The 11933-nt window shown below is 45.4% G+C and overlaps 1 protein-coding gene across 1 annotated transcript in view; it reads left to right on the forward strand.

Annotated features, from left to right (window-relative positions):
• Nucleotides 1-633: 633 nt before the first annotated feature.
• The window catches only part of AMOTL1 (angiomotin like 1), a 131121-nt gene continuing 119821 nt past the window's right edge, over nt 634-11933 (forward strand). The window contains exon 1 of the mRNA XM_029956947.1: nt 634-763. Coding sequence (XP_029812807.1) covers nt 649-763 — 115 coding nt within the window. The 5' untranslated portion in view covers nt 634-648. The remainder of the gene's footprint in view (nt 764-11933) is intronic.

Below are 11933 nucleotides of genomic sequence, written 5' to 3' on the forward strand. Positions count from 1 at the left end.
CCTGGCATTTTTCTTTCAAATGACACTTATTACATACTTTTTCAGACTATCAGAGCAATGCATGTCTATTGTGGAAATGCAGAAAATTACAAAGAAAATAAAAAGCACTCATAATTCCCATGTATTACTAGCTATTTCCAATTTTCCAGTTCAAAATTTTTCCAATCTGTGTTTTAAGCATATATAAAAGTATATACCTATTTATCTTAACAAAATTGTGACTCTACTGTATCCTACCCTAAAATTCTAGAAGTCTGTATAACATGGAGAACTCAACACAGTGAGTTCCTTGCCCAAAGCCTGACATATAATGGTTACTCCATAAATATTTGTTAACTGAACGGGGAGAGAAGCCATAGTTCATGGGCTTCAGTAGCCTCATTGGACGATCTCATATTCAGGCAGTGCCCAAATCTTGACCACAATCTCTGTACGCTAAAGAAACATACTGAATTGGAAATGATGACTTTCCTTCCAGAAGGCTTCCCCATCCCAGGAGAGCATCCATGGTAATTCATCTCCCTTTTTTGTGCTCGTTATTTATTTCAGGAGATTCCATTTGATCCAAGAGCTGCACATACAAGAAAACTGTTGGAAACATGGACCTCAGTGAAAAATGGCCTTTGGAGGAAGAAACCTGGTTGTCTCATGCTGGAATTCATCACTTTGCCAACACCAGAGGGGGTATGGCTGCTTTTGATGTTCCTGATACACGTGGTACTCTTCAACTCCTGCATTCATTGTGTCAACCCAGCTGTGCTCAGTACGTGCCCAGTGCAGTTTGTCTTTTCAAAAGCAGCTGGGTGGAGAGGAGAGGAATGAACTTTGGAATCAGGCAGACTTGGGTTCAAGTCCTGAATTTTCTACTTATAAGCTATGTGGCCTGAGGAAGCTTATCATTTCCTCAGCTCTAACATAAAAGTAAGAATGCCTATTTTGTAGGGCTGTGATAAGAACCATGAGTAATGTGCATTGTCATTTACCGAACCCTTAGCCTACCCAAGGAGGTAGTTAGTCACACCTCTCTGGGCACCTAACATGTGTCAGGTACTGTATTCCTGCTTATCTTGTCTCCTCTCAACAGCTCTGCAAAGACTGGGGTTGAGGATAATACAACCAATAAACAGAGTAGGTCAGCTCACTTTCCCTTCTTTTTTCTTGCCTAGCATCTGATTAATGCAACTCAGTGTTACGTGATGGGGGTGTTGAGTGGAGCATACAAATGTAAGACCCATAACCCTCATACAGGGTTGTGGGCCTCTTTCAGGTCTAAGAGTCCACCCCCTCCCTCACCTTCCAAATCTAATGGAGATCTACTTTGACAATAGGAAACATTCTGTGGATAGGGTGATAAAGGCCCCTGAGGTTAATGCACTCACATGAGGTTTGTAGTAAGGATATGTTTCCTATTGTGGTTTATTCATTCATTCAACTGATATTAAATATCTACTATGTGCCAAGTATTGGGAGCACAAGGGAGCAAGATGGTCCTGGAGATCACTAGACCACACTCTGCTGTGCCCCATCTCTAAAATGGGTAACTTATAGAGTTTTGTACCAGGGTACATCTTCCAAGTGGGGCTACCACATGCAATGGGAGACTGCTCACAGGGAAGATCAAAACTTTGAGAAAACTTGGTTGAGTTCAGCCAAAAGCCAACAGCTGTTCCGTCCTGTGCCCTATCACGCCGTCACTCTAGCCACATTTTAGAGATTCTTATGCCAGTGTCTCCTTACAGCCCATGGAATACAGTTAAACCTTGTTTGCTCCACACACAGCCCTCCCTGATCAGACCTCTGCCTGTCTCTCTAGATGCATCTCCTGCTGTTCATTACTAAAAACAAACCCCTTCTGTTACTGTACTGACTGGGCCCTGGATCCTTGGACATGTCACGCTCTCGCACACCGTGAGCCTCTGCACGTGCTGTTACTACTATTTGCCTTCTGCTCAGCAGGTTCCCACTCATCACTGAAGCCTCAGGAGAAGTCCTCTATTCTGTGGTCTCTCCTTGCCACCACCTACCCACTCATCCCTGGTCTGACAGAGAGGCCGGACCTCAGGGCTGCCACAGAATTTACAGGTTCCTGTGTCACAGCGCCTACCATCCTGTGTTGTGACTGCGCATAGCCTGGGCAACCTATGGGCTTCCTGAGGCAGAGCCTTGCTTTATTCACCTTTGCATCCTTCTTGCAAGCAGTCTAGCAAATTCTTGATGCATATGCATATAATGGCTGGCTGGCTGCATGGGTCGGTCAATGAATATTGGGTAGGACCACATCCTGTGGGTATGTTTCCCTTTGTTGAAAGCCATCTTTGAATTGTGGCAACCCAATCGATCTGTGCACACTCCCGCCCCATGATCCCACCTCGTGGTACTTTGAGCACACCCATAGCCTTCTATTCACTGCTCTAGGCTTGTCTGCTAAGGTCTGAAGTCAGAGGAGAGAAAGGAAGTGGATGTGCTTTGTCTGCCAGTGCTTTTGTAATCTAGGGAATAGAATTGCCCATCATAGAATTTTAGAAGCTTTCAGGATCATTGTAAAAAACTGGTGGCTAAAAACTGCTTATTGCGACCAACTCCACAAACTGCCACCTCCTTCCATGAGTTTACCCTGCCATGTATCTACAATCTTCAGAGGCATGGCTGGCTAATAAGAATGGGAACCAGATCTGTGTCTTAGATCTGCCTAATGGGGAGGCATAAGTGATATGCTTCTGGGGCTGATGGAGGAGTTTAGCTCAGGTGGGCAACAGACACCAGATACATGGTCCCAGTTCAGACATCAGTATATGATAATGCAGATGTCCAAGACAAAAGATGGCAGTGATGTAGTATGTGGGTGAAACACTGTGACAAAGAATCAAGGTAGCTGAAATCTAGAAATGCTTGTGGCCAACTAGTATTAGGATGGTTCTCAGAGGCCTGGGCTATGGTTCAGGGAAAGCTCAGGTCTCAGGAGAACTTGAGAGGTGAACAAAATGGGGACTTGTACTCAGAAATAAAATGGAAGCCCCATTGGGCCACAGTCAAGTCACAATTGGAGTCATCACCAAAATAAATAAAGAGCAGGTATTCATTAGGTATTTACATTGCACCAAACATTATGCTGAGCCTTTTTTGTATAGATATAGATGATCTCAATTCATTCTCACATCTTTCTTCTCATTTTATGACTGGAGAAACTGGGCCTGAAGAGGCTGACAAAAGGTTTGCACAAGGCTCTTCAGCTGGGAAATGGCTGAGTGGGTCTTTGAACTTAGACGTGCCTGACCCCAAGCCACTATATGACTATTGCTCCTCACTTTACCCAACAACACCCTCTTGCTCTGCCTTCTCAGCTTAAGGCTCTGGTGGGTCAGTTACAGACATTTATTCCTAGTCATTTCATTGTCAGGGGAGAAAAGAGCCATAGCTCGGAGCAGGGCCAGAAAACCAAGAGTGCTGTTGCTATGTGTGGATTGTCATCCAAGACCCTCCCACGGCCACTTCAGCTAATGCATTGCCTAGGTCTTGAGCCATTGCGTTTGAGCATCTTTCCTCCACGCCCTAACCCTGTCCCACCTCTCCCACCACTGGCGGTACCAGCAGCTCTGTCTCTGATGCCCCAGGTGGCCTAACCGAGTTTCCATTTCTAGTGAAGTACCAGGGAAAGTCCTGGAGTGTCCAGACCTTAGGGTTTTGTTCTTGGCTCCATGGAGTCCTGTGAGCACTGTGTTATCTGCCAGGGAGGCTCAGTCATCCTGATGAGTCATCGGCCTTGGGGCAGGGCCAGATCCACACAACATCTGCCTCTGTGTTATCCTCAGAGCATCACGGGCTGCCATTAGAATAGGAACAGCCTTCTGGAAGCTGGTAAGGAGAATCCAGGATATCTGGAGGTGCAATAGAGTTTCTGGAGGAAAGTCCCTCTGCTCCTTTTTCTTCATACACTCCTAAAAACGCCCTCAAGGACCTGGGCTGGTGCTTTTTCCAACTTATTTTCAAGGCCTGGCACACATTTTCCAAATGAAGTTTCTGCAGTGGCTGATGCATCAAGCAGAAGGGGGCCAGCATTTGGCCAGTGCTCTGTTTCCAATGGCTGCATCACAGGCTGATGTGGCTGCTCCTTGCTATTGCCAGCGAGCGAGCACATCGTGCATGTGGGGATGTGCAGGAGGGGCTGCCCCTGCAGCCGTTCTCAGTGAATCTCTAAATCCTGTTATAAATGTGCTGTCTCAGCCCTTCGGGAACCCTATTGTCATCCCTTCTTCCCAGGGGACTCCATCTGCTTATGCACCTCCTCAGAGGAGAGGCAGGAAGATTGGGAACCCTAACCCGGCAGGGCCGTAGAGGCCAGGTGTACAGTAGAAATGCCATGGTGCTGTCTCCATTATGGTTATACAAACAGGAAGGGGCAGATTTCCCTTCTGGTTTCTCTCAAGGTCAGGGAGAGTTTGCACATCAGGCAGGAAGGAAAGGAGGAACATTTTCTGAGACTGGTGTGCGTGCCAAGCGCTGCTGTGGGCATTATTTTATTTCCTATAAATTCTCACTGAAATCCCGACAAGGAGTCATTATCATCATCTCCATTTTGCAGGTGAGGAAACTGAGCCTTGGAACGGCAAGATGGCAAAGCCAAGGTCATTCGGCCAAATGTCAGCAGAGCTCACATTTGAACTCGGGTCTTTTTTTTTTTTCCATAAGATTTTATTGTCCAATTGTTTTCCATACAACACCCAGTGCTCTTCCCCATAAGTGCCCTCCACCATCACCACCACCTCTTTTCCCCCCTCCCCCTTCCCCTTCAACTCTCAGTTAATTTTCAGCATTCAATAGTCTCTCCAGTTTTGCATCCCTCTCTCTCTCCCCAACTCTTCCTCCCTCCTCCGCTCCCCCTGGTTCTCCATTAGGTCTCTCCTGTTCTCCTGTTAGACCTATGAGTGCAAACATATGGTTTCTGTCCTTCTCTGCCGGGCTTACTTCGCTCAGCATGACACCCTCAAGGTCCATCCACTTTCCTACAAATGGCCATATGTCATTCCCTCTCATTGCCATGTAGTATGAAAGAGATCGATGAACTCGGGTCTTTATACTACCAGGCTATGCAGTGTCCATTTTACTTCCTTATCTGGTTTCCAAGGACAACGCTATCTGGCATCTCCACCTTTTTGTGAGGCTTGTGTCCTTTTTGCCCATTTATCTTGCATATGGTGTGGTAAAAAGACTAACACAATGGAATCTCTTATCCACAGTCCTCTACCGGCATTAAAAAATTTTTTTTTAATGTTTATTTGTTTTTAGGAGAGCACAAGCAGAAGAGGGGCAGAAGGGGGGCACGGGACGGAGGATCTGAAGCAGGCTTTGCTTGGACAGGCTGACAGCAGTGAGCCCGCTGGATGTGGGGCTCGCCCTCACTAACCGCAAGGTCATGACTTGAGCCAAAGTCAGTCGCTCAACTGACAGAGCCACCCAGCTGCCCTGATTTAAAATTTTTTTTTAATGTTTATTTATTTTTCTGAGAGGAAGACAGAATGTGATCGGGGGAGGGGCAGAGAGAGGGAGACAGAATCCGAAGCAGTCACTAGCAGAGTCAGACGTGGGGCTCAATCTCATGAACTGTGAAATCATGATCTGAGTCAAAGTTGGACACCCAACCACTGAGCCACCGAGGCGCCCCCTCTACCGGCATTTGTTTTAACAATTTCCATAAATGTCTTTTCATTTTATAGAGGAGTTAGCTGTCTAGGCAGGTTTGGAGGCTTCCCAAAGACTAGTGGCAAGACTAGGGCTGGTACCTGGTCTCTGCAGTTCTGTCCTGCACCTACATTGTGTTGACTGCCAGGAAACACCATTCCAGTGTGAAGGAAGAGAGGCCCTATGCAGCCAGAGAGGACTCTCTGCAGTGTCTGAAAAAAAAAAAAAAAAAGAGTTCCTCTTAGGCCACAGTCCAGGATGCTTGGGTGGAAAATTCAAGATCAGGGCTGGTCTCTGCATCTCAGCAGAGATGCACAAGCATCCTACGAAATCCTTTTTTAAAGGTTTGGTCACAGACTTCAATTGCAGCAAATGTTTTTGCCCTTAATCTCAACACGGGGTATTTTATCTGATTTCACCTGGTAGATCCAACTGGGTGTGAGTTGGAAGTATATGATTTTCCTCAGCAGGGACCTTCTTCTGTGTGTATTTTTGGAATGGTTCTTTATTCTGATTCATGTCCACATACACCTTCCAGTAGCTTCTTGGCTCAGCCAGAGTTTATTTCCTTTGATATGATGTTGAGTGGGGAGTCTTTTAAATCTTCATCTCTGTTCCATACTTAGTAATAAGAATCCTGGAGGGCTGGATGGATGCAATTTGTTTATATATTTTCTGAAACACCTTGCTTTTGTTAGTAGCACCTACTGCATTGGTATTTAGATTTTTCAGAGAACATACTTAGCATTTTTACCAAAATGAATCCTTGGCTGCCTGGCACACTTCATAGCATCTCATCTCTTGGTTTGTATTGTTTATGCTAAGGATGATGACTTCTTTTCAGGTGTGAGATAGTTTACTACATTTCTTGTAGAGCCTATTTCTTTCTTCTGAAACACGTTTTTTAAAAAACAGTTATCTGAAGTTTTGATTCTTAAGGGAAATAAAGCAACTATGGGTGTTAATATACATATATAGTAAATATATGTACAAATATTAAACTCTAGGAGGAGGGGAGATGTCCTTTGTGCCAGTTCACCCCTGGAGCTAATGCTGTGACCAATTAAGTGCAAATTTCTTTCTGATGAAACCTTATGGGTGGGCATACATTTGTCCTTGGTTGGCCTGTCCTTCGAGGACACAGATAAGAGACTGGATATCAGAAGAGAATCGTGTTGTGCTCAGGCAGCCTCTGCCCCACTCTTGCCTCCTAAATCAGTCCTGCCCATACTCCCCAGGGAGGAAGGGGGAGGGGGAAGAGGGGCAGGCGTTGCTTCTCTGCTGCTCTGCCATTAACTAGCAGAAGGTCTCCAGGAGACAGAAGGTTACCTGCAGAGACAACGAGCAAAGGGCAATGCCAGGGAGGAGAGGAATGGAGAGGGAGGGCTCAGCTCACTTCTTTCTGTCCTTCATGCTTGAAATTGGTGTCTTTCCAGGGGCTGGGGTTGGGAAGGCTATGGACAGATCCTAGTGGCCTCTGGCTATTGTTCAAACTTGATATTGTGGAATTTGTGCAGCTCTTTCTCACAAAGGTAATTGATAGCATAGTTCAGCTACAAATAAGTCTCCCCCTGTGGCATTTAGCCCCTCGAGCATTTCTTGGAGGAAGAAGCTGTATCTATATAGGATTCTCATCTCCTCCTCTTCTCCACTGACCAAGGAGCTGTGTGGACCCTGGGGACCCCAGAGCAGAGCAGCCCATAAAGGCAGGCTAGAGACAGCAACAGGGACCCACCCTGTGGCCTTTGCTCCAAGCAGAGTCAAGGCCAGTCTGCCACCTGGGCAGCAGAGTGGCCCAGGGGATGAAGATATTCCCAGAATGCAGCAGGTATAGCCCTGGCCACCACTGCATCACCTGCACCCTCAACAGGCTATCAGTGACGGGCACTGTGCTCAAAGCACTATGCTAGCCACCTTTAGCTTCTGCAGTGTGCTCTTAGCTCTACAGATGGAGCTAAGAATTCCTTTAATCTGAAAGGTATAGCCAGTGTTGCCATATGACCACACTTCATTCACCAAAGAATGAGGGTTCTCATGGAGCTTTCCAGATAGCTGTAGTATCATCCTTCCAAGGTCTACATGTTGTTCAAAATTGTACTGTTTTCCACTAGTAGATAAGACCATGGTCTTTGCACACCTCCTTGTCTTATTAAACAGAAAATAGTCACACCCCCAGCTTGTGATTGCAGCTGGACCAAAACGTAATTTAGAAATGTATTGTCTTTAAGTTGGAATCTAAAGTATGATATGTAACTTGTTTGAACAATTCATATACCCATTTGAATACGCCTAAAATAATCACTCCCAGGACACCCAAGGAGCTGTGGATGGTGTTTCAGTCTGGGGATGGAGACTGGGATGGGATGGGAAAGAGGAATTCATTTTATAGTTTATACTGATCTGTACTAAACCATTCTTCCTTTACCTTGAACATGTATTATTTGTTTATATAATAATTAATTTTATATATGAATATAGATAGATATTTAGACACAGATATTTAATCTAGAGATTGAGTTCCCAGGCTAGCTCCCAAAACCTATTCAACTCATGATGTAGCAAGCAAAAGTAAGAGTGAACATTAGACCTTAGCCCACTGTAATCTGGTTCTATGGAAAACCTGAGTCCTAGAAACATTTCATCCTGAACCCCACAAATATCTCCTTCTTGCCACTTTCTCCCCATATGTCCCACTCTCTAATAAACGCTGTTCCCGAAATAGGAAGAAGAACTTCTTCCTGTCTGCAGGTGCCATGGTGCACGAGGGTCACTCTGCCCCTAGGGAACTTCCAGCCTTCTATGTCAGAAAGAAAGTAATGTTTACTAAGGATCCACTGTGCAGGGACAGTGTGCAGTCTGTTTCATACTTTACTTACTTTTCTACTTTCAGGAAACTGAGGTGCTGAGAGATTTAGTAACATCCTGACAGTGCCTTCTAAAAATCAACAGAGTTCAGCTTCCAACCTGTAAACTTGTGCACTGTCCTTTCTAGATCAGAGACCCTCCAGCAGAACCATTTCTTTATAAGAGGCCTGTAAAGGTCAAGCATAGGTAGGCATGTTGGCCATTGTCTGAGGTTCAGTAAGCTCCTGTGTCATGGAATCCCTTATTAGATGGCAAGTGACTGGGGGGCACGAGTCTGTCCTGATCATCTTTGCATCTGCAGGGCTTAGCACAGTCCTGGAAGCATGGTAACTTCCCCATAAATGTTTGTTTGATGAACAGGAAATATTACTGTTTGCTCTGCTCTGCTTCCTAAGATAGGAAACTGGAATCATATATTTCAGTTGTTTCAACAGCAAATAATGAAACAAGACAAATATTTTCTCATTAACCTTCTGGTGATTAGGAAATTCAAATAACTAAAGTGCTATAAGGAAATCTTTTGGCTTACTAGGCATCCATTTATGGAAACAAGTTGAAGGGGATCCAATTGTGAGTTAGAACAATGTGGCAGAACCAGTCACCAAGTAGGACATTCGTATATTGCTCTTCTCATGGGGAAAACCTTCTCCCAGCTCCATCTAACCAACCTTCAAGCCGACTCTTAGAACACAACTGAAAGTCAGGGCAATGTGACATTGCCCTTAATTTGAAGCATATTCTGTGGCTAGTGACTCCTTTCAGTAAGTCAAAGTTGCCTAGAGAGAGAAAAGAGCCCATTTTTTTCTCAGCTGGAAAGGAGCTGGCAAACCAAAATAACTAATATTTACCTGATTTTCACAATATGGCAGTCTCTTTTCTGGGGGTTCTACATGCATTAGTTTACTGCACGCTGAACACAACCTTTTGAGTTAAGTATGGTTATTATCTCCATTTTTAGAGGAACTGAAACTTGCAGAAATGAAACTACTAATTAGTAGCAGAACAGATATTAGAACCAAGGTCTGGATGACCCCAAAGCACTCAGAGATCACCTCCCTTAGAACACGAAGACTAATTGCATCTTGACAAGATGGGGAAAGGGAGAAGACTAGTCCTGCAGACAGTCCACATGAGTCCATCCACACAGAGGATTGGTGGATCAAAAGTTGCTATTAGAACCAATGGAATTGGAAATGGCAAGGCCAGTCTTGACTGCGGCAAGAGCTATTCTGAAAGATTAATGAACAGAAGCTTGTTTGCCTTTAAGAGCAAAAGGAAGAAGTGGACACAATGAGTGTAGACATTCTTTTGATGAGTTTTGTTGTAAAAGGCAGCTGAGAATTGGAAGTGGTAGTCCAGGAGAGAGGTGGTGTCAAGGAAGAGTGAACATAGTAGGAAGTCTGTATTCTGATGGGAGTCATCTAGGACAGAGGAAAACAGTAATTTAGGTGGAAAGGGAGAAAAGCCACATGAGGAGGGACAGGGTCTGATCCACAATGGAAGAAGCGGCCTTAGATGGAGTAGAGATGGTGTACTCAGAGTAATAACGAGAGAGGAGAAGGGGAAGTAACGTAAGCAAATGGACAGTGATTCCTGGGCTAGACTAAGGTCCACTTGAGATCAGCGATCATGACTGAAAATAAGGCCAGGAAGCATGATGCTGTGCTTCTCCAACCATGTTTATCCAGATACCGACAGAAGGAAAGTGGACAATTAGATTTTATGAGGGTTGCAGTTTTTCCAGGTAAGTAGTACGGAGAGAGGGCATGGGGTGAGTTGAATCTGAAGGTGTATGAAAAAGAGAAAAGATAATAATGAACCTGGAAACAAAGGTGGTTAAAGGAAGAAAAGAAGTCATGGGATAGGCAAATGATAGGAGCTGCTAGGGTCAGAGAGACATTGAATTAAGATAACAGAGTGGACTGGAAAAGTAGGAGGTGGTGGGTGGAGAGGAGAATGCTTGACATTGAGATTATGGATAGTGTCACTGTGGGAGAGCAGGGAGCTGGGATAGTTGGAAGAGGTCAAGGAAAGGAGAGGATGTTGAAGAACTGAAAGACCAGAGTATGAGAGGAAGCCGCTATGTAGATTCGGAAATAAGACTGATAACAGGAATGGTATTGGGGAAAGTGACAGTGATCCAAGTGCCCACATCTTCATCTTCAAGGAATGACGTGGAATAAGTAGAGATGGCTGCAATGGGTGTTGGTGGTGGTGAACCATGAATTCCTGAGGGCAGATGGGAGGATTCTAGGAAGTGGGAGGGGATGGAGTCACACAAGCAAACATTCACCCAAGCATATTCACTTCTTGCGCTTGGGAGCTCTGGTTGTCAGGAGTGGAGAAAAAGGAGGAGGGTGGAGAGATAGGTCAGGCAGCTTATGGATGAAGCCCCACCCTGCTTCCCCAGCATTCCTGCTTAAGCAAGGCTGGCCACAGTGGCTTCTTTCCACCCTCCCAAGTAATTTGTAAACCCAAACTGATAGTGGAAAACCCAGAGATGGCTGAGTGTTTATAGAATTAGAGCACATGGGCACAGGTCCACGGGCCCTCCCGCTGCTACAGCTGGCGACCTGGCTGCTCTGAGACTGTAGACCGCTCCCAGGAGGTTGCCCAGACTGCGGACTCCCTCTCTCAGTCTCCAAGGACAGGGACAGAGAAGGGACTTTCATTTTCCAAATTTTCCCCTTCTGTCCTTTTAATTCCTTCTGGCATCAGTGCCCGCTTGCTCTCTGGAGCACATCCCTAAAGCTCAGGGCCCTCCCCGGCAGAGCAGTCAGGAAGTCCTGGGAGGAAATACAAAATGCATCTGCCCAAGTTATTCAGACCATTGACCTGGATGGGGAAGTTCCTGCAATTTAACATGAATTGCTTTAGGACCTACAACATGCACTCTGAGACCTTAGCTTCTGTATCTACATTCTGTATTTGAAACCAACCACTCAACTTTTTTATGTAGAAGCAGCACTGCTCTGCTCTCGTTAGTCTCTCTCTCTCTCTCTCTCTCTCTCTCTCTCACACACACACACACACACACACACACACACACACACACACATCCCAGTGCTGTGCAGTCATCCCTAAGTTACTTTGGAGGCTCAGTCTCACTACCTGTGAAATGGAGACATATTACCTTCACCATTTGAACCAGGTGGTCTCTTAAGGGGAGGAAATATTGTTTGGACTGCAATTAGAATTCATGTTCCAAAGGAAGGGGGGGCTGGGGGCACACGAAGCTCCTTCTCCCCTGGTGCAAGACATATTCAAGCTCTGAAAATCCTGCATCTCCCCATGAGAAGCACGGAACAAACGATTTCCCAAGCATCGGAGTAGGGCAGACGTAATACAGGAAGGCAGGGATCGTTTTAGAACTGGTTATGCTCCAGTTTTTA

The sequence above is a fragment of the Suricata suricatta genome, chromosome 11 (genome assembly GCF_006229205.1).
Source record: "Suricata suricatta isolate VVHF042 chromosome 11, meerkat_22Aug2017_6uvM2_HiC, whole genome shotgun sequence".
Taxonomy (NCBI): Eukaryota; Metazoa; Chordata; class Mammalia; order Carnivora; family Herpestidae; genus Suricata; species Suricata suricatta.